At 47.9% G+C, this 22,096-nt stretch overlaps 2 protein-coding genes across 8 annotated transcripts; one reads left to right on the plus strand and one right to left on the minus strand.

The window, feature by feature from the left end:
• Nucleotides 1–330: 330 nt before the first annotated feature.
• Nucleotides 331–19,905, minus strand: DDX6 (DEAD-box helicase 6). Of its 7 annotated transcripts, none has more exons than XM_031043298.2 (14): nt 19,891–19,905; nt 11,884–12,346; nt 10,367–10,430; nt 9,795–9,899; nt 9,317–9,446; nt 8,692–8,838; nt 8,355–8,449; nt 7,571–7,693; nt 6,934–7,062; nt 6,442–6,558; nt 5,847–5,910; nt 5,004–5,105; nt 4,106–4,277; nt 331–2,750 (listed from the first exon to the last, which is right to left on the minus strand). In XM_031043298.2, the coding sequence occupies exons 2-14, from the start codon at nt 12,081–12,083 to the stop codon at nt 2,744–2,746; spliced, it is 1,455 nt and encodes a 484-aa protein (XP_030899158.1). In that variant the 5' UTR covers nt 12,084–12,346; nt 19,891–19,905; the 3' UTR covers nt 331–2,743. The 7 variants fall into 7 exon arrangements, with proteins under 7 accessions (XP_030899158.1, XP_033925355.1, XP_033925357.1 ...); XM_034069464.1 differs by lacking the exon at nt 19,891–19,905 and adding an exon at nt 14,534–14,612; XM_034069466.1 differs by lacking the exon at nt 19,891–19,905 and adding an exon at nt 14,534–14,612 and having other exon boundaries at nt 4,098–4,277.
• Nucleotides 15,778–21,596, plus strand: CXCR5 (C-X-C motif chemokine receptor 5). Its single transcript, XM_005142645.3, has 2 exons — nt 15,778–15,888; nt 19,377–21,596. Exons 1-2 carry the CDS (start codon nt 15,850–15,852, stop codon nt 20,451–20,453), a joined length of 1,116 nt encoding a protein of 371 aa, XP_005142702.2. The 5' UTR covers nt 15,778–15,849; the 3' UTR covers nt 20,454–21,596.
• Nucleotides 21,597–22,096: the final 500 nt, after the last annotated feature.

Genomic DNA, 22,096 nt, shown 5'->3' on the forward strand with positions numbered 1-22,096 from the left:
ACCAAACAAAAAAAACCCCACATCCCCCCCAAAAAACCCAAAAAACAAACAAACAAAAAAAAAGCTAGGATTACCCTAGTCCTTTGGAGCATCTTTCCATCTACAAGATCGCATCTGTTAGAGATGGCCTACTAGCACCACAGATAGGCTGCTTCTTTCATGACCAGAAGCCACCTAAACACGGTGCCCGATAGTTTCGCTAAGTGCCAATCCTCACCGAGAGGCATTGAAGTTTAAAGTAATACTTTCAGAAGTTCTGTGCTTCCAGAGGGACCAGCAACGCATGGCACCAGGCTAACCTACCACAAATCCACAGAGCACACGTCTGACTCGACATCGCTATGCTGTTCTTGTTACACGTGCGTGCCCTGGCAAGATACACAACTTGTATTTACAGTTTTCATGTCTTTTTCTCACACTAAAACAATCCCTCTTCTGTCTCTCTGAAAAGTCGTAAGCTGGCTGCAGTACAAGAGCGAGATTTTTACTTTTGGTCAAAGTTACCACCCGCAAACTCCCACCCCCTGCCCCCCCAAAAGCACCCCAAATTTGTTTACATTTAGTACCTGCCAGTCAGATGTAAGCTGTGTGGCTCACAGAGAGCCTGTGACCAAGCTCTTGAGTTTGTACTCTAGTGCAGCATTTGCTACAAGTATGGAGTCACTGCTGACAAAAGGAAGAAAAAAAATCCCAAACACAAAGACCTTTGCATCTCATAAAGCTGCTGTCAGGAGGCACCTGGCTTCTGCTTACGATCCTCCAGGACATAGGTGGCCACATCCACCTGGAGTGCCAAGCTACTTTCCTCCAAGTTAAAAAAAGAAACAAAGGCCAAGCAGGAGAACGCAGGACGATTATCTCCTGCCTCAGAGGTCAGTGAGCGTGGTGCGAGCACAGCATCTGACACGGATAAATGACCGAGCAAAAGGAACTGCATTCATCCAGGTGCCTCCTGACAGCACTGGTGAATAGGCTAAAAGGGAATTTAAAAAGAGTACGGTTTCTGATTTGTCTCACTCCTTTTGCCTGTAGATCAGGCCAAACATCAAGCATGTTGGGAGGGGCACAATTTAAAGCAACACTACTCAACCAGAAAGCACTCATCAGCAATATACAATGCAAAATGACAGACAGCGATGCGTGCCCAAACAGAGGAGATGGAAAGCAGCTTTCTGCAGCTTCTAACACTAACAGGGGTTTGCCCTTACCTGCTCACAAGTCTGCACAGAGGCCGCTCTGTGCAGAAAATGCACAATGCTGCAGGAAGTCATCAATCCCACAAAGCTCCACAACTGTCAGTTTATGCATGTGTAAATTGGTTTTCTACAGTTTCTCTTAAACCCAAATCCATGCCTTATGCCCACGCTGCGCAGCAACGCTGACACTGCTGAATTTCCCTCATGCCATGGTGGAACACAGGTCACAGCCCCCTTCCGAGCTTGTCAAGTTCCAGAAGTTTCCAAGGGGGAAATCGAAGAGCATCTCCCAGCAGGCTGAGCTACAGACCGGGTGGCTTGGGAGCCCCACATGTGATCTCTTCCATATGAGCGGTACAGGACAGCATTGCTGGCATCAGAGCAAACCCACCTGGACGGGGGACGCTTGTAAGAGGCCTGCTCTTCATGGAGGTCAGAGCGCTTCTCCTTGTTTAGTGTTGCAGAAAACTGAGCCCCTCTCATCGATAAGCTGCTCCCATAATCAGTCTAATCCCTTTAACCCCAGCAACCTTCATCACAAAAGAAAAAGTTATATATGAACCCAAACAGAAAAAGAAAAAAAAAATCATATTTACAAAGTTTGTACAATATACACATCTGATTTTCTATGGGACACACTGCACCAGAGGAAAGAGGGCCATGGCTCTGAAACAAGTCTACTTATCAAGTGCTGTTAACTACTAATGGAGACTCTTACGGAAACCAGTCTGTAGTGTTCTGCTAGAGCACAGGGCTTTTTTTATGGCTCCTGCAAAGGATGACAGGCTACTCTTTCCTTCTGGAGCTATGATGCTGCACCTAATCAGCCCAGATTTTCAGTTGGTTTCATTTTAAATACAGGTATTTACAGCGTGGGTGAACTGCAGATGCATATCAACTCCTCCAATTAAAGAAAAAAAAAAAAGTTGAAGAAAAAAAAAAAAAGCAGTATTCCCAATACAAGTCACCTCCCAGCCCTGGGCTTGAGTATTTAGGGAGGAGGAGAGGGGGAAGACAGGGGAACTTTGACCTGAAACCAAAAACGGCTGTTGATTCCTTGGGCTGTCATAAAGGTGATATTCTGAATGGTCTCATAGCATAAGGCACTTTGCACGAATAAGTAACAAGCTCTTTAGCTTAAAAACAGATGAGTAACCAGGGAGAAGTTGAAATGCACTCAGTCGACTGTTGAAGAATCTGAAATAGCTGACAAGCTCGTGTTCATCACGGTTCTTCTCTTTCCAGGGTTTCTCTTCTTCCCTTGCTGCCCCTCCCACCCAAAGACGAAAGAATTTAAAACCAGCAGTTAGTGCAACTAATGTTCAATCAGCACACAGTGCAAACGAGTGGAAAAACAAAAAGACATTCCTCCTTTTATCTTCTTTCTTCCTTGCTGCCAAATTTGAAAAGAAAAAAAGGCCGAGCTCTTTAGTCTTCATAGTTCCGAAATGAAAAGACGAAGAAAAACCCACAAAGAGAAGGGTATCCCCAAAGAAACGATGTGTCACAGATCTGGATCAAAGGGCTTCACCTTCTGGCATGCATAATCAAAGCCTGTAAAACCAAACCAAAAACACAACCACAACACGCACAGTTAAATCGAAGCTATGCAACCCCAGACCCTAGGTTATGAATCACACCAACTACATGGCAGCTCTGGAAACACAAAGGACATTTGAACAGCTCAACCCCAACCACAGCTTCGCAGAAGAAGGTGCTGCTAATGCCCTACTATACCTATGGAGCACAACTGCCTTGCTGGCTTCCTGTCCCTCAGCAAACAGCTCCCTGGCAAGGTCACAACATTCCCCTTACGGGAGGAAGCCAGACTAGAGCCTTTTCCAAGTTCATCACCTAGGTTCGGGAGTTCTTCTATTTACTTATGACACACAGAGAAAGCAAAGCAGAGGCTACAAGTCAGCTTGGCAGGACCAGCTGGGGCTCTCCTGGATTGAGCTCACAGAAGACACGCAGGGACACTTGAATGCTAGCTAGTGTCAGAACACTTCTACAACCACTTTTTGGCTCTGTCACCCAAAAGGAATTTCAGCAGATTTGTCCGGTTTCTCTAATTCACCATCTCCAAAAAGAGCACACAAGAGAGCAATTTCCAACCCAAACTATACCACATCTTCTTGCACCGTACAGTGTCTTAGCTAAAACCAGAGCAAACATCATCCTAAAGCTGTTTTGCTTGACTGTGATCCAGGGCAGGTTTTCTTCTTCTCAAAGGACTGGCCCCAGTAGTTTTTCCTCCGACAATGCTCAGAAAGGAAACACTTGGCAATCTCTAACAGTGATGGCCGATTTTCTTCTGAAGCTATGCTGACGACCTCGAGCGGCAGCAAAGCTGAACTACAGCTTTACTACCTATTCGCAAGTTCACTTGCCAAGAGTCCCATGAACCAAAGGATGCAGAAGATGCAGCATCTTCAGCCTGAGCCTGTGCCCTCTAACTGGTGAGGTGCTTCCGCATTTCTGCTGGAGCTCTCTTCCGAAAGCTATGAATTTTCTCTCCTCCCCTTTCTGAGGGCCGCTTTCCTCTCTGCCCCTCACATGATTTCTCATTTCAGCTAAGCAATACAAAAGACTTTAGGCTGCCAGTAGCCATCTCAGCCTCTCCAAACACCATTTCCCTTGCCTCTTTCTCCCCCATTTTTGGTCTCCTTAGCATATGGCCAGCATTCCAATTCCAACAACTAAAAATCCCTCACCCCCCACTCCCAGCTTCAGCACATCACCAGAATTCCTTGGACCGAGAGTCTCTTTCAAACCCTTGTTTTCACATTCCGAGCCTCTTCTGCACACCGATTTCCCCCTCCCCCTGCAGTAACATTGACACACCAGCTCTTCTTTCATCCAACACAACTCCTCTAATCAAGAAGGCATTTACGTACGCACATGCTTACTGTTTCTCATCTTCTACAGGTTCACTGTGGTATTCTGCCACATACAGGCTCTTGTCAATGTTGCTTGGTATGGGCTTAATTTCAGTTCCCAGCTGCTCCTCAATACTTTTCAGGTTGAATCGATCATCATAGGTGATCAAGTTGATGGCCAGGCCAAGATGACCGAAGCGACCTTGACAAAAAAAACAGACAACTAAACTAAGTAGCAGAAGGCTGACTGTAATAGTCTGCCCACTATGCAGTGACTAAAACTCAGCTCTCTGACGACAAAAAACGAGTCCAGACCCCACCACAGGTCTCTACAACTTTCACATCAGATTTTGGTAAGGAGTTTTGTACTGTTATGAGAATACAAAAACCCAGGAGGTTCAAAATGCTCTGATAAAACCTCAGTGTCCTCCACTACTACATTATGCAGGTCCAGCTCTTCTTCAATAACAGAGTTCCTGAAAAAGTCTGAACTACAAAGTACAAATACACAGACCTCCTCTGTTCACTGCTTTCCTTAAGAGTGTATTTTGCTAATGTCCGGATATTGGCAACATACCTGGGAGGAACACTCTCAGAAGAAAACTACACTTAAGCCACTACAGAAGCTCAAGTTTTCTGTACAGAATTCTCCCAAACTGCAAACAGGAGCACTAGTAAGTTAAAGCAAAACACGCCTTCTCCCCCACCCCCTTTAGGCTATTCAGGCTAGTTTCAAGACCATAGCCATTCATTTAGTTATTTGTAAGGATAACCATCTGAGATGATACCCAAAATAAATCTGTCAGAAAAAATACAATGCTACCTAAAGTAATTCTCAGGAACAGTAATAAAACTCAGAAGCCAATTCAAGCCTAAGAAATGTAACAGTCATCCGCAAAGCTGCACCCAAACGGTGTTTTCGTCTCACCTGATCTGCCAATACGATGGAGATACGTCTCTGCCAGCTTTGGGAAATCAAAGTTTATCACCACATTCACAGCCTGGATATCAATACCTCGAGTAAACAGATCTGAGAAACAAGGCAGGTCATGAAGAAAGTTAGTTTCAGTTGAATCAAATGCTGTCAGCATTCAGGGTGGTGACATTAACAATGATTAACCATGGCTTGCACTGGTTTCCAGATGCAAGTTTCCCCAGTAACCAAGTCACTTCACATACAATTCTGTTACAGATTTTTCTTGCTCTTGATCCCGTATAAACAAGAGTAGTATCAGAAGAATGACCAAAACACCAGATCTGCATTATCTATGCCAAAAAAAGTAATTAGCACAAAGCTTGTTTCTGAGCAGGTCATCTTACACACACATCTCCTCACACCACTGTGCCCTGCCAGGGTCACAACAGACTTGAGATCTGAACTACATCCTGACCCAGACAAGTGCAAGGATCAGCAGACACTGCCACGGCACTGCCCAAACAGGCTGGCCAACAGAAAACTTTGATCATACACAGGCCACTCAAAACTATAAAACGTGTGAAAATACACAGCAAATGTAACTAGTGAAGAAAATACCTACACAGTAAAATGATTCACTTCCAAGTTGTACCTTCAGAGTTTGTCAGAAAAGACAAAAAACTACAGGGCTAAAGAAGTGCTGCACCCTGCTAAGCTCAGGTCTGACAACGGCGAATTACCAAAACATCTTGTTTTGTTTTATGACAAATTAAGTGACCTCTTATCCCTGGGCTAATGGTTAATTTGTTTTCTATCACAACCTTTACAAACAGGAAAATATTTAGGAACTCTTACCAGTGCAAACAAGATTGCGGCATAATCCATTTCGGAAATCATGGAACACACGATTGCGGTGCTCCTGGAAAGAAATACACATACACATATATAAATCAAGAATAAAACAAACAAAAAACCCACACCCCTTACTTCCAGGTATATTCAAGTTACAAACACTGACCTTCAAGCTCATGAATGCCTCCCCCTTGTCACCATTAGTGAGTCTAGTTTACATTCAAAATTAAAACAATCACATGCGTCACTTCAACCTTCTGACATCTTTGAGTACGCTTAACAAAACAAAGGCTGTGTGGTCTGCCATGGCTCCCCATGCTGGCAAAAGTAAGGCAGAAACTACCGTAACTGTGCCTTCTGGCCATGGTCTATGGACTAACTAACCTGACACAACACCAATGGACCAGCTACGCTCTGAATGGTCTGGGAAGAGGCTTGAGGGGTGGGGAGAAGAGTGGTCTAAAACCAAATCAACACCAGATCAGTATGTTTCAGTTTTCAAAGAACACGCCAATTCAAGGCGAGCACGAGACTCAATTCAGCTGTGCAGTAAAGCCTGAGGTGGTGTGGAATAAACCACTGGAGACTTCATACTCACCTGCCTCATTTTAGCATGGATATAGAAGCAGGAATAGCCCAGCTGGGAGATCTTTTTGGCTAGCAATTCAACCCGTTGAGAAGAGTTGCAGAAAATGATCGACTGGTTAATCTGCAGCTGAACACGTAAGTAACACACTCAGTAAACACAGCATTTTACTAACAAATAACCCAAAACAAGGGGGGTTGTAACTAGATGATCTTCAAGGTCCCTTCCAACCCAAACCATTCTGTGATTCTATGGTAAGATGTAAGTTTAAATCCCTCCCAGAAAGAAAGCAAAGCAGGTATGCTTCTGGTAATTCACAGAATCCGTATTTTGCACAAAGGTGCAGGACAAGAAGCACTTGGTTTTAGCTTCAGTGAAATAGCACATTTTGATGAGGAAAATCTGTTGTTCAACAGCCTTTTTAAGACCATCACTCTCAGTCTCATTCGTGTTTCCGAAAGGCAAAATGCCTTGGTACATTTTCAACCCAGCCCTACCACTTACCCTGGAGAACAGCGTATTTAGGCAGTGTACTTTCTGACGTTCAGTTACATAGGCATAGTACTGGGTAACTCCCTTCAAGGTCAGCTCCTCCATCAGATTAATCTCATAGGGTTTCTGTAAATGGGAATTCTGAAAAAGAAAGACAAGAATAAAGTGGACAGATCTGCATGCAAAACAATGGAAGTACTTCCTACCCTCTGGCACATTTAACTTCCTCCATGGCAAGAATGCACAACCTCACCACTTGCTCTTCATGCTGTATGTGAAACAGGGTTGGTAAAATTTCTCAAGGAGTAGTTGTAAATGTACTTGCACCAACGCGACCAAGTGGGCTGAACAGAGCGCCCTCCATGAAGCAAATCAGTGTGGATAGAACTAACTGACATACCAGGTGGAAAACAGCACCTCTTAGGCAAGAGCTGTGTGGACCTCACTCTCCCATTAATGCTACTGCGGGGCAAAAATTATTTTCAAGCTTCTGTCCTAGGTTTAAGCTAATTTAGATTAAAGCAGTGGAATTTGGTTGCATTAAAAAAAACCCCAAACAAGCGAGCAGTGACAGCTACGCACCACTCATTCACACACGTCACATGCAGCGTCACCACCATCATGCGTATATGGGAGGATCTGCACTCACCATGAACTTCTGTACACTCAAAGGGAAAGTGGCTGAGTACAGCAAAATCTGTCTGTTTTTAGGTAGCGTGAGAATAATGTCTTCCATTATTTGAACAAAATCTTGAGACAGCAACTTATCTGCCTGTAACAACAGACATAATGAAGAGTAAGTTAAATCAGTGGTGCGAGAATCCAGTCTTCTTGGTAGTACCACACAGGGGGAAAAAACAAACCAAACCAAAACACCTGGAGCCTTACAGTGGGCTCGTCCCTTTTGGAGCACACACCACTCCAAAAGACATTTGCCTCAGCTGCTGGAGACAGGATTCATCACTAAAAGAAGTCTACCCTCTCCTGGTTTTCAGCACTTTGCTTTAAACGCAATCAGATTCAGGAGAACTGAATGGCATCTCAATTGAAAAGTTATCTGGGTTCCTATCAGTCATCCAAGGGTTTTCACACAACTGTTTTCTCCACCACTCACTCAGAAGCCCATACACTACCGGATGTTCATGTATCAGTTTTCTACATGAGCACAGCTCACTCATAAACTGAAACCAAATGAAAGGTGTTCCTTCCTTTCAGAACAGACCATTACTCTATTCTTCAGGAACAGCAAAGACAACAGGAAAGTTCTACCAAATGACCTTCTCAAAAATATCGAGAAATGGATGATCTATAACCTTACAGTGTCTCTAAGCAAAGTTTAATTTGTTGCTGTACATAATGAGGAGACTCGCTGAGACACATCATTGCTTTAACTCGGTGTTAAAATCCCAAAACGTTTAACATGAGCAACTTGCCTCATCCAATACTATCATCTGGACATGCTCAACTTTTGCTACTCCTTTCTTGATGAGATCGAGAATTCTCCCAGGGGTAGCTATCACCACATGCACTGTAAGGTTAGAAGAGCAAAAAAAAAAAAAAAAAGAAATGGTTAAGGCAACTGGAACAACGTTTCTGGCATTCATGGCCATGTTTCATATGAACAATTTGAGAGAATGATGGCATGCAAACAGCGAACAAGAGATAGCCTGTTCTGTAACAGGCAAACAATAACAACACGCAGAAATTTCACTGCCACACTGTAACAGCCATGAACAAACAGCAACTGAAGTGCAGTAAAAGTGCTCCGACCTGTATCGTCAAGCCTCATTATGTCATCTCGCAGATTGGTTCCTCCCGTTGTTGCCATCACTTTGGCACCTCCCATGTGTTTGCTGACTTGGATACAGATTTGACTGACCTGCAGGGCTAGTTCACGGGTGGGAACGATCACCATTGCTGGAAGTTAAAAGCATCAGTGTGAGTTACTAGAAGATACTGTATCCAAAGTGCTAACTGTTAGAGGAAGCAAAGACTTTACACAAGCTAGACTGCGGTACTTTAGGGAGGTCCGCTCTGGGTATTCTGAAGCAGACCTAGAAACTGCTCACAACACGGTAAACTCTGTGCAAGGGTTCTCTGTCTCTCAATACTCCCTCCACATGAGTTCCCTGGCCAGCACACTGGCTTCTCGCCCCAAATCCACTCCCCAGAGCAAGACTGTAACGTCCAGAAGATGTCTTCCACTTCAAGCTTTTGAAAGCAACTGTGGGACTTTCAAAATTCCACTTTCCCTGCTCCCCGTTAACTTTCTTTGGAGGTACAAGCAGATAAACTGTGCTCCTCAGTTCTGTTAACTAGTTTTAGGCTCGAGTCTGCTACGTAGCAACTGACACCACTACCTGGCTGCAGCTACATGAGATCCATCTCAACTGACCTTGTATATTGTCCTTCTTTAAGTCTAGCCGTTCAAGTAAAGGAATGAGGTAGGCTCCACTCTTGCCTGTTCCATTTTTCGCTCTAGCCAAGATATCCCTACCAGATAAAGCAATGGGGATGCTCTCCTCCTGAAAAGCAAAGAGATAAATAGTGGGTAAGCAATTGTAAGCCACACTCACCAGACAGGCTGGCCAGATTTAACCCTACTCTCTAACAGTACTGCATGAAATCTACTTCTCTTAAGCAGAAGACAGTCCCATCTCTAAGTCACCCAGGGCATTACCTAGTGGCCCTTAGGGGAGGGCAGGAATCTCTTAATGCCCAGCTAAATCACTAAGTTCTACCGTTCACAACCCCAGTTCTCTCAAATCACAACAGGAGTATCCAACACTTAATTGAGACTAAGAATTTCAAGACATTTATAAAAATTAAATGCTGCTTGTAAGTAGTCTTAAAACTTGTAGTAGTCCCCTAACCTGAATAGGAGATGGTTTTTCCCAGCCCATTTCAAAAATTCCCATCAGCAACTCCCGTTTCAAACAGTAATCTTCAAACTCATTTCCTTTTGTGGAGGTCACGTCCTGGAAAAATCAAAAAAAGCACTTCCGTAAGATTACGTCACACAGACTCGTCTGACTCAAGGAGAGACTGTGTATGCAAGAAGACCACAAAGTTCATTCCATTACTATACAGGGGCTGCCACTGATATGTGCAATATTGTACAGTGGAGAAGGAAACATTACCCTTCTTGTAGCCAAATACAGTGCTGTGAACTGACACCTTTCAATCCGCCTTGCGAGAGACACTGACAACTGTCAGTTATGCTGTAACACCAGTAGAGTAAGACACCCTCAGCAAACTGTTTTCAAGCCTTCTGAGAGAAGTCTCTCCTAAGCAGCTGTAGAACTTAATTCTTCACTGCAAACAGCAGGTGTTGAACTGCATTTCAATCTTTGCTTAAGACAAATGCTTTGCCACCACAGCTTCTCCCAGATCTTTTATTTAGTATTTATTCAATTTAGTATTTATGTAATTCACCAATCCTCACCGAAGTTTTGATTCTCAAATCCTTTGGAGGGAGTTTTAAAGTCTTCTTCCAGTCATCACCAGGTCTAGAGCAAAAATAAAATTAAACCAAGTTAAAAAGGAATCTGGTTTAAATAATTTTATTTTGAAGCTTTACTTCCACAGAGGCAGCAATGAACGTGTCGTATTTTCACCTCCTAAAAACTGAAAGCGCCTACACACATGAGCTCAAGGCTTCTCAGAGATAAGCAGGATGCAACAGGCAGGAAACTGTAAACAGAGAAAATCAGCAGTCTGCCAAACGCCCAAAGAATTTGTGAAATCTCAATCCAGCCATGATTCAAGTCCCATTTTTAGGGCACTGAATCAATTCAGTCGAACACACATTTAAAACTGAGCACTGACTTAGTCATATGACAGAAACTTGACTATAATAAATCCATACGAGAATATTTAATCATATAAAAGAGAAAAAAAAATTCTCTCGGGAACATCCAATCTTAACCCACGAGTAATGCGAGAAGATGAAAAACCACCTTGGGGGAGAAAATTAAGTAAGCACACGCTCCACTTGTTGACCAGCTGTTGGCATCTTTTGCTCTCAATGAGATTTAGACACCCATGCTCCCTTGAAAGCCACTGTACAGAGAGGAGCAATCCCTTCTCTTCCCTAGTCCCAGGAAGTCATGAGGGACTTCTGATGAGTTGAAGTAATCAATTCCATTAGAGGAACCCACTACAAATCAAAACAAAAAAACAACAAAGGACAACATAAAACCAAACCACGAAGGAGTCAGGCAAGCTACTGTCCGACTCCAAGTACTCCTTTGCGCTCTCTCTGATGACAGCTAGCATTTCCTTCACACATCATCAAGTAACAAAATAAAAGTGAATGTTGTTCAGAGGAAACAAAAAAAAGAAGACGTTACCATACCATCCAAGTCTTTTACATCTCTCAGGATTTCCAACCAGCACACTCACGTTTATTAGCACACTTCCAAAAGCAGTTTGATGGCAGTAGGGTATCACAGTGGTACCATATTAGCTCAGCTCAGGCTCTGATGAATTAAAGCCAAAGCGTTGCACCAAGGAGAGCAAGCTCTACTATTTAAAATCAATGATTTTGTCATTGATTACGTGCTTTAAGGAATTTCTCACTGCAAAAAAGAATTGCAACCAACAACAGCAAACACAACTGCACTGAGACTAGGGGGCATTTCCTCCTCGGTCTTCAGTTGAGTTCTTTCCCACTCCTCAACTACCCTCTCATACTAGTCTCAATAAGCAAGTAACACAAGATGCTGCTGCTCAATGGGCTACGTCTGACAAGCAGCTAGACATTTTGAAAGCAAAGCGTCACGTGCAATTTTCACAGCAAAGCCACAGCAGAGAAATACAGCTTTCTTTTCACAGTGCACACCACAGGACACTTCCGACCAACAAGGTTATAAAACAGCAGCAGCAAACTTTTTAACAGGACAACACAAGAACACTTCCCATACATGACTCTGAAATATGGCAGCCGACAGAAACACTTACTTAATAGTGCTGGTCATAATCTGCGCTTGCTGTTGAGTGCCGTTATTGAGTGTGTTGGCGTTTTTCAGCTGGTTCATCTGTTGCTGAGTTTGTGTGCCTCCACCTCCTGGGCCCCCGCTGGGTTTTACAGGGCCTCTCAACTGCCCATTCTGACTGGATAGACCCATTATAACAGGGTTCTCTGTTCTGGCCGTGCTCATGTTCTTAAAGATGTCTTTTTAGACTTGAAAACTTTGAAAGTCAGTACAGAAACTGTAATAACAGTTTATTAGACTCTCCAAAACGAAGAGATAAATAAGTCTTGCTCAATATATGAGTCCTTTATTGCAATGCAGGCAAGCACCTGTAAGTCACTCAAAAGTAAAGTAGTAACTTGCTCTGATGCACTGTGGATCAACTTTTTTAAAAAAAAAAAAAAGCCCTCTAACAAAGTTGAGTTATATCAGAATTCATCAGGTTCAATCTGAAAAAGAAGCAGATGGCAACAATTAGTATCTGGGGGGTTAGCTATGGAAAGCACATCAGTTTACCTCTGTACTTTAAGAGTCGCTTCTTCCCAGGCAGTAGCAGCAGCATTTGCTTTTCCATTTTCTCAGGAGTAATTTCCAAGACACTAATCAAAACTCTTTTTCCCCTTTCTATAAAGCTGCAGCCACCACCTTCAGTCACCAAAGATGATGCTCTCAACAGCTGTACTTTCAGCAGCCTTCCAATGAGTAGCTGCTTGAGAAATACTACCTGCACACACCACCACCACCCCACCCCCCCCCCCGACGTAAGCATGAATCACATCAAGTGCTTTGCTGGTTCTTGAAATCCCCCCATTTCTGGGACACAGAAAAGCCGCCATAAAGCTAAGCAATTCTATGCACAAGTGTGTGGCAGGAAACAAGACCTCAACTTCAAGTGAATATTCCAGTTAGAACTGATGAAAGCCTTAAGCAACTCTATTCACTCTTTTTGCTTCAAAAGGGAAATACAAATTATGTTATTTTTATTACAATAAAAACAAACAAGCACACAGATGAAAAAACACCAAAAAAGCTTCCCCTCCTCCAACCCAGAAAGTTAACTCACCAGCTTTTAAACTGGGTCCTGATTTAACACCATTCCAATAAGTGAAACTAACCACCTCATCAAGCTGAGCTAACAGTAGCTTCCTGTTTTGTTAAGTCTAAGTGACTGGGCCTGAACTGAAGCAGTGAGCAACATACATTTACACCAGATACCTAGCTTCCTGCTTCTGTCCCCCACATGACATTACCTTCCAGCTGGCAGTAACCACTCATACTGCACTTAAAGATGACACTTGAACACAAGTTAGTATCGCCTGAGTATTGAGGAGAAAAGTTAGCAAAAACGTAGAGACACTACAAAGTCTGCACCTTCGACAGGATAGACCAGAGCTGAAAAAATTCCTCACAATACAACGCAGCCAAGACATTGCTAGTTCAATACCTTTGGAAGCAGAAGAAAATTGACTTGCCTGTACCATTCCTCCTCACTACACGTCTGTATCTTGGGAAAACGCAAAGAAAAACCAGCAGACTACTGCTCCCTAAGTTCAGCGTCCGCAAAAGCCACGCAGCTCCTCAGTGAATAAAACGCATGTTCAAGAGCATTTCGAAAGGGTGAAAAAGAATCCAGACTCTTTCCAGACGTCCCAGCTGTTTCTAAGCATACCAATTCCAGCTTCACGCAAAACTTCACGGTTTGCAGAACTAGGATTTTCCTGCCGGTTATTTTCCTGGCCGGAACCACTGTTTCGAGGCGTCTTAAGTTAACTTTGTAAAAACACGTCCAGTCACAAAAGGCACCGGAGCCGCCTAAAAGATCCGAATACCAAAGCCAAGGAGTTCTCCAATATTGTAGCAGACGTACGCCCTCAGTCCCTGAAGCTCCCTCGCTCGTAACTACCCTTTAAAACGACACTGATTCAAGAAGAACGCACAGACTCATAGAACGCAGCCAATCTTCCCGTTCCGGGACGAGACGCGCCACCATTTCGCAAACCGACAGTCCGACGGCAAAAAAGTCTCCACACACACACACCCCGGCCCGACTCTCCTCTCCAGGCTCAGACTACGTAGGCAGACGGGCAGCCGCCGCTCGCTCTTTCCCTTCCTCTGCCGGCAGCCCACCCCAAGCCTCGGCAGGACCAGGCCCGGCCGGCCCCAGCACAAAGCGGCCGCGCAGCAAACCCGGCAGCAGGAGCCCCCGCGGTGTCCATTGTTTCCGGCAGCTCAGGCCGCACTGCGGCGCCGCACCCGCCGCGGCAGAGACCGCCGCGGCCCCCGTACCCTGCGGCGGGGCCGACGCCGCTCGAGAAACGCAGCTGCGCCACACCGGCACCTCCGCCCGCAAACAATGGAGCGGCCCCCACCCGCCGCCCAGGCCGGCAGCGAGCGCCGCCGCGGCCCCGCCCCGCTCCCCGGCCAGTCCGCTCCCTCCGCGGCCCAGCCCTGCTGGCCGACCCCGACCCGCTCGCGGCCCCTGGGCTCCGCCAGGCCCCACTCAGGCCCCACCGCTCGACGGCAGGCCGCGGGGCTCGGCCGGACGGCAGCGCTCCCCTCACCCCCCTCCCGCTGCCCCGCCCCCGCCCCGGCGCCCCGGCCGGTTCTCACCGCCAGCAGCCGCGATCCCCCCTCACCCAGGTATAAAATCCTCCCGCTCCCCCTTGGTGCCTTGTTATGGCGACTCGACGCTCCAAGATGGCGGCTTCCTCCTTCCTCCCGTGCGCCCACCCCCTCCCGGCAGGGCAGGCTGGCCCCGCCCCGCACGCACGCACGCACGGCGCGCGCCCCCCTGGCTACGTGAGCGCGCCCGCCGCGCTCTCCTGCGGGCCGTCGGGCGGAGGGGCGTATCGGAGACTGTACCGTATTGTACCGGAGAGCCCCCGCGGAGACAGTGCCGTACCGGAGAGCGCGAGTGCAGCTCGGGAGGAGCATGGAGGGGGGCCCCCCCTCGCTCGCATCTTGGGCCGCAGCGGAGATAACGGAAACATTCTTGTTTTCGAAGAGCGGCCCTGAGAGGTGCAGTGGCGCTGGTGTCAGGCGTGTTTCAGTGACTACATACACATGACATTAAACTGTGGACTGAGCCACATGCCGATCGTGGCAGCTTAGAAATCGCCACTTCCTCAGTAGGGAGCTGTTATTTAACCGAGGACCTGACAAACTGAGGCCCAGCAGGAATGGGATCTTAAAACACCAGCTTGAAAATGCTGATAATCCCCCACCTGTTCCACACAAACTTGTGTTAAAGGTTTTTTTTTTCTGAAACAGGCACAAAATGACACTCATTCTTTCCCTTCGCATCTACAGCCAGCTTCAGGTTGTTCACCCCTGCCCTCGACAGCAAAACGCAGTCCTGGGGCCATGGGAGGTTTGCGGGACACAGTGGGAGATGCCACGATGCTCCCCCCTCTGACCGCCACAGCAGTCGTTGCCGTAAGGTGCGATTGACCCACCTAGTGTAGTAATTCTGCCTATTCCTGCCCAGTTCTCATGGGAAATAAGATCTGCACAGCCCTGTCCTTTATCTCCTTTTTCCCTCCTCTGCTGCAGGGCTACTGCCATGTCCTGAGCTGCTGTTCCCTGACGCAAAGGGACTGTCCCTGACGCACAGCTCCCTTGTCAGCATCTCTCCCACCCAGTGCATCCCTCCTCTTTCTTTTTAAAGAAGACCTATGGACATTCTGGGTCTTCCCTAGTACAGACCAAAGGAACGTGGATTCTTCAAACTGTACTTCAAAAGTCAGTTTACAGCACTAGAAAAAAAGTTGATAAAGCCAGATGTTAATCTTTACATCAATCGGGTCACTCTATGCCAGGAGCTCATTTGCCTTGCAAATACTCTATTGTTGCATGCAGGGTCCCTCCCTACACGCTTAAAAGATTAACTCCACCCCAGAAAAGAACTTTTGCTGAAACTGCTGGAGGAGAGACGGATTCTGCACCTGAAACCATGGGGCCTGTCAGCTACTCATCAGAGACTTATGACTTGGTGAGTCAGACCTGGCTTTGCTTCATAACAGAGAGAGCAGGTAGAGCTGGGGTGGGCTGAAAGGCCTGTTTTCTGCCTGTGCCTCTTCCACCCCTCCTGTTGGTAGAGGGGGAGCGATCTCTTAGGCCTCACAATCTCCCCTTGCATCCCTTAAGACCTGACCAATGAAGGCACTGCAAGCGATCACACTGCGCTGGTGGAGAGCAATGCCAAGTAAACCCAGTGCAAGCTCTCTGCCCATGAAAACCCTGGATACGACCACACATGCTCCTACCGCTGCCTTCTCCACAAACAGGCTTATGTAGGCTCTGACGAAAGGGGAATAGGCAGTATATTCACAAGAGGGGACTTTTAAAGAGGGGAAGATAAACTGCAAGTGCTTCTTCTAATAGGGTACGACGACACTGTGTATTCTGCCCATAGTTCTCCCCCTGCATCTGCAAGTGTCTGCAAGACAGCAGCTGCACCTTTTAGAGTGTGTTGTGCTATCCAAGGGGAAGTCCACAACCACACTATCATTAGCCTAGTTTTCAAATGCTGCAGCTCAGAGTTTATTTTGTAATAGAGTGGCTCTGCAGCAGACCTCAGGTTTCGTTTAGTTTCTCTGGAGAGCTAACAGTCAGGTGCCGCAGCAAGAACCATTTTGTACCATTTCTCAGACTTCCCATGCTCGGGAGTCTGTGACATGCGTTTCCCTGGGAGCTTCCATAAGGCACCATGGTGTTCCCAGGGGCTTTGCACTTACTTGTGCATTTCCCTAGTTCAGTGCCTGGAGAGAAGATGAGCAGAAGCTCTGTCAGTAACTTGTGCTGATGTGGGCAATTCCAGTTTTAAGGCTCACAAAATGCAGTGTGATTCTCCTGGCCATGGCATGGGCTGGAAGGGAATGACTCACGTGGAAAATCCCTAATAGTGCACAAGCTGTTTCTTTTCTGCAGCCCAATGTTTTGATTGCTGGCAGTTGTGGGGAACTGAGAAAAGCAGCTGACACATGGAGACTGGAATAACTCTAACATGTGGGTTAGAGGGGAAAAGGGATCCCCGAACAAAGAGCATGCAGGAATAGGCTTCCCTGGCATGCACTTGACTGCTCAGCTTACAAAGACACCACTTTATCACCCACCAAAAGTCTGGCTGCAGTTGTGTTGCAGGGGACTTGCGTGAATGTTTCCCTACACACGCACACTGCTAAAGATGGGAGTCACAGCAGAGTCCCTAGAACCTTGGCCTGGCACATTCGATGCATCTCCTGCAGCTCTGGGTCCCTGCCCTTCCTGTCTCAGCCCAGACTCTGACTTTTCATCCTCTTTTCTTTGTCTTCAACTCATCTCTGTCCGCTCCCACCCACAGTCACTCATGTGCATCGCTGCTTAGAGATGCACATGAGAGGACGCCTCAGGCGCAGCTCAGCACACGCTTCCCCTGCCCACAGGAGTAGCTTACGGTAAGAACCCTACCTGCCTACTGCCAGCAAGCAGATGGTGTCTTGATAGTGGTGCTTGGCCTCCGCTCCTTCAGCTCCGCTGAATGCTGGAAACTCTTCAACAGGCAAAGCCTTTGAACACTGTGCAGGCTGCCCACCCACTGTCACTGAGGCCGCTACTGCCACCAAAGCCAGCCATTTCTCATCATGTTTCCCCTCTTTAAAGCTGGAACCCTCCAACATCTCTCCAGTGAAGTTTCCCATTCCAACACATGTTCCTTTCAGGTGTTCAGCACGGTCACCCATGTATCCTGAGCAGCCCAGTTTGCTTGCTGTACCACATTGCAAAGGTCCTTGGGTTGCTTTTTGGCATTGTGGGGGCCAGATTCAAGGATCCGGCCCTGGCCAACAAATCACAGGTTTCTGAGTGTGTTGGTAACTCCTGGCACGGGGTCTGGGTACAGACTAGGCAGCGAATGTTTGTTTGGGAGGCATTTCTGTAGGCTTTTGTCTTTAGCAACAATCTCCAATCTCCAAAGTCATACCCTAAGCCAGAAAATGTGTTGTTCTTTGGGAATAAAAATGCTTCTTACCAAAGGCTTGCAGCCCACTGCTACAATTGGCAGAGACAGTCACGAGTGTCTGAGGTTTGGAGCAGCATCACCTCTTTACCCAGGGCAGTTGCATGCAGAGGCACGCAGGGTGTTGCCCATGAAGGTTGCCCAAAAAAAGAAGACACGTAAATCCCTTTTCTTTAGCCAGGCACAGTGCAGGACCCAAGGCTGGTCACGGCCATTTGGGTAAGGGGTACACAGGGGAGCAAACCCCCAATCAGCTCTACAGCTGTTTAAAGCAGGGCTGGTTTTAGATCTGGGAACTCGGCGAGGGAAGGAGCAGCAGGTGCAGGCAGTCACAGCTGGCAGTGAAAGGTATGAAAGCATCGAGCAGAGGCTTCCGCTGTGGTTGACACTGGAGTCTCCACACTGGTCTCTAGAGAGCGTAAGGGGGGGCAGCACAGGGTGACTGCTGCCGTGCTCTCCCCAGTTATCACTGGTTTCTCAGCTTGACAAGAGTCTCCTGTGCTGCTCGTCTGTGCTTGAGCTTTGTGCTCTTTTGAGCATGCAGCTCCTGTCTGAGGCGCCTGAGGCTGGGCAGAGCATGGCCACCATCCCTGGGGTTGTCCCACGTGCGGCTCCAGCTTCCCGGCACTGGGGGCCTGCCCACAGCCCTGGTTTGAGAGCAGCCCGCTCACCTAGTGAGGAGCTGCCGCAGGTCAGGCGTGAATCACATCTGCAGTGGCTCCATCGTACTTTCCCTCACTGGGGTCAGCCTCAGGGGACAGTGGTGGTTTCAGATTCCCTTTCCTGCCCTGACTGCAATTAATTCAGAACCACAGGTTCACTGGCAGAACCGATTTCTCTCTCCAGCATCCATCCCCATAGCTACGGCACTGGCATGCCTCAGAGGCATTTGAACACATGCCCCACACCTTTCTCTGAGTGCCTGGAAAGTGATCTGAGCTCAGCTGCTGCTGTCCTCACCTTGCCTTGCCCCAGGCAGCTCTGAGGAATAGAAGCAGAAGGGGATGGGATCTGCACACGTAACTGGGGTACAGATGTGCTGTGGGCTGAATCCCACCACCTTTCTACCTGGCAGCAGGCAGGATGGGTGGGGGGATATGGGACGAGTCAGGTTCAGAGATGGGTAGGAGAGGGCTCTGTGCTGTGTGAGAAAGTAAAAGTCACCAACCAGCAGGTAATGTGGTTGGTTACATGGCAAGATCTGGAAGATGAAATTGGTCATCTGGACAGCAGAAAATGCCCAAATGCACCAGGTAAAGATTACAGTTAGAGACTGGGACAACCCTCTTCATGAGCTGCTGCACCTCCTGGCACCAGAGGGGCTTCCCATATCACCACACTGCAGACCAGCAGCATGTCCTCCCGAGTCAGGCAGGCTGTGGGATGTGGGAATCCTCTGCTCCAGTCTGCTAGGTGCAGCAGAGGGAGCGGGCTCTCGTGTGCAGAAACTCCCCTCCGTTAACCAGAGCCTCTCTGTTCCCCAGAGCCAGGTGGAGCTGAGTGGTTACTATGAAGCTGAGAACACCACCCCTTCTTTGGAGGGCTACTTCTGCTTCAACCCAGCCTCATCTGTGGTTGGCAACCAGAGAGACCCCTTCAGAAAGGTCTTCATGCCCCTCATCTACTTACTGATGTTTGTGCTGGGAACAGTGGGCAATGCCCTGGTCCTGGTCATTTTAGAGAGGTTCAAACAGTCTCGCACTACCACAGAAACCTTCCTGTTCCACCTCACCCTGGCCAACCTGGCACTGTTGCTCACCTTCCCCTTCAGTGTGGTGGAGAGCTTGGCTGGGTGGGTGTTTGGGAAGTTCCTCTGCAAGATCCTCAGCGCTGTCCACAAGATCAGTTTCTACTGCAGCAGCATGCTGCTTGGGTGCATCGCTGTGGACCGCTACCTGGCCATTGTCTACGCAATCCACACCTACCGCAAGCGCAGAGCCCGCTCCATCCACCTCACCTGCATGGTTGTCTGGCTCTGCTCGCTGCTGTTGACCTTACCTGATCTCATCTTCATGGAAGTGTGGACGGATGACAGCAACCGCAGCATCTGCTATTTTCCAGAGGTTGGGATTGATGGCAACAACGTCTGGCTGGCAACCCGCTTCCTCTACCATGCCGTGGGCTTCTTCATGCCCCTGCTGGTCATGTGTTACTGCTACGTGGCCATTGTCCGGGCTCTGTGTCAGTCCCAGCGCCTGCAGAGGCAGAAGGCTGTCCGTGTGGCCATCCTGGTCACGGGCGTCTTCCTGCTCTGCTGGAGCCCATACCACATCGTCATTTTCCTGAACACACTTACCAAGGTAGAAGCCTTCACCAAGAACTGCCTCCTGGAAGACCAGCTGGATATGGCCATCATGGTGACAGAGGCCATCGGGTTCACGCACTGCTGCCTAAACCCCATCCTCTATGCCTTTGTTGGAGTCAAGTTCCGTAACGACTTCTTCCGGATCCTGCAGGAGCTTGGCTGCATAAGCCACGAGACCCTGCAGGAGATCCTGGAGGTGACGAGGAAGGGCAGCGGGATCGAGTCTGACAACACCACCTCTATCTCCACTTTCTAGCTGGGAAGAACTGCCTGCAGGGCAGAGCTGCCTGGGGCTTGCCTCCCCAGTGGCACATGTGTGGCCTCAGTCCCAGGTTTCACAAGTGTCCCACCACTTTCTTCAGTCCTCAGGAAACTGAGGTCCGGCAGCCACCCAACACGCAGATCCCACCAGACACTTTTCCCTGGCTCCTCCTGGTTCTCATGCCTGTAGAAGTCCATTCAGTCGGTGAACACTCTGTCCAGTGGTCACTCTGGCAGGGCCAGATGAACCTGAGTAGGTTGAGCCTGACGTTTTCACCTGTTCCTCACAAAACTGACTGCAGGCATCCTCTGCATGGAGCCAGGCACAAGGCTGGGGTGCTAGAGGCAAGGAAAGAAATGCAGCCAAGTCAATGGACTGAGAACAAAAGCTCAGCATGTCTCTACTTTGCTGGCTCGGGTTGGTAGAGACGTGCCCAAAAGAGGCAATGGCACTCGCTGGCCACGACAACTGGAACAAGACACTCGGGATGCAGAATGCACTCCCAATGGCACAGGTACAATGCTCTGCCATTCCCCATTTAAGCAAAGTGGGAACAACGTCAGTTATCTTGCAGCAGGAATTTTGTGTGAAACTCAGTTCTGAAGTTCAACCGCTAACAAAGGGCTCAGTTGCACCCAAACTTCCCTGTACCCAAGGGCCCTGCTAAGAAGACCAGGCGTTATGGAAGGGGTCACATAACATCAGTCCAGCTCAGGCAGAGATCTCATTCTCAACTTCTTACTCGAGGACAAAACTCCCCAAAGAATAAGGCTTTTACACAAAGAGCCCTCCACCGCTTCCTGCAGCACTGCATCTTCAAAGCCAAAACCTGCAGGTAATGGCGACCGTAGCTACTCAAGCATGTATGCGCAGCAGCAGAGCAGCTCTCTGAAGCTTGCCCTTGCTGTCTAGGTCCACAGTCCTACCCATGAGCAAACCCATTGCAGACACATTACAAACACCTCCCCAGCCCCGGTTCTGATGGGAACTGTGTTTCTACACAATAAAGTTACTGGCAAAATGAACAGTCAGAGTGTCAAATTCTTACAGTGTTCACAAGGTAACAAGGACATCTGCAGGCAAAGTAAGAGTGAATGGGTTACACATCTATTCTTACTATAGGTTTTAGTACTGATATCTTGGGAAACTTAGAAAGTTTTGAGGTGGCTTGTAATAAGCAGTTAAATAAAATACCCCCTTCTCATGTATAGTGCTTGTAAGCAGTTGTCTGTCATCATACCACTTTCACAAGGGAAAAGCACTAGAGAGCACTAAGTGGGTTGATGGCGCCTTTGTGACACGCATTGCTATTTGCACGTGGAGACATTTCCTTCACCAGTGCTGCAGACAGCTCTTCCATGCTTGGAGTCAGTCCAGACCCGAGTTACTTCCTGCTTTACAGAGCCTCTCGCACTGAGTGCAGCACCTCCTACCCTGGTGGAAGGCCACCCTCATGCCTGCATTCAGCCCAGCTAGCCTGGGCAAGGCTTGGCTCAGAGCAGGCAGACCCTTCCCTGAGGAGCAGAGAAAGCCCCAGTCCCCAGGGAAGCGAGCCCAAGCAGGGGGACACAAAGACCCCCCCAACAGCACACTGCTCCGCAGCTCCTGCGGGGCACCACGGCCTCCCAGGAGATGGA

The sequence above is a fragment of the Melopsittacus undulatus genome, chromosome 15 (genome assembly GCF_012275295.1).
Source record: "Melopsittacus undulatus isolate bMelUnd1 chromosome 15, bMelUnd1.mat.Z, whole genome shotgun sequence".
Classification (NCBI taxonomy): Eukaryota; Metazoa; Chordata; class Aves; order Psittaciformes; family Psittaculidae; genus Melopsittacus; species Melopsittacus undulatus.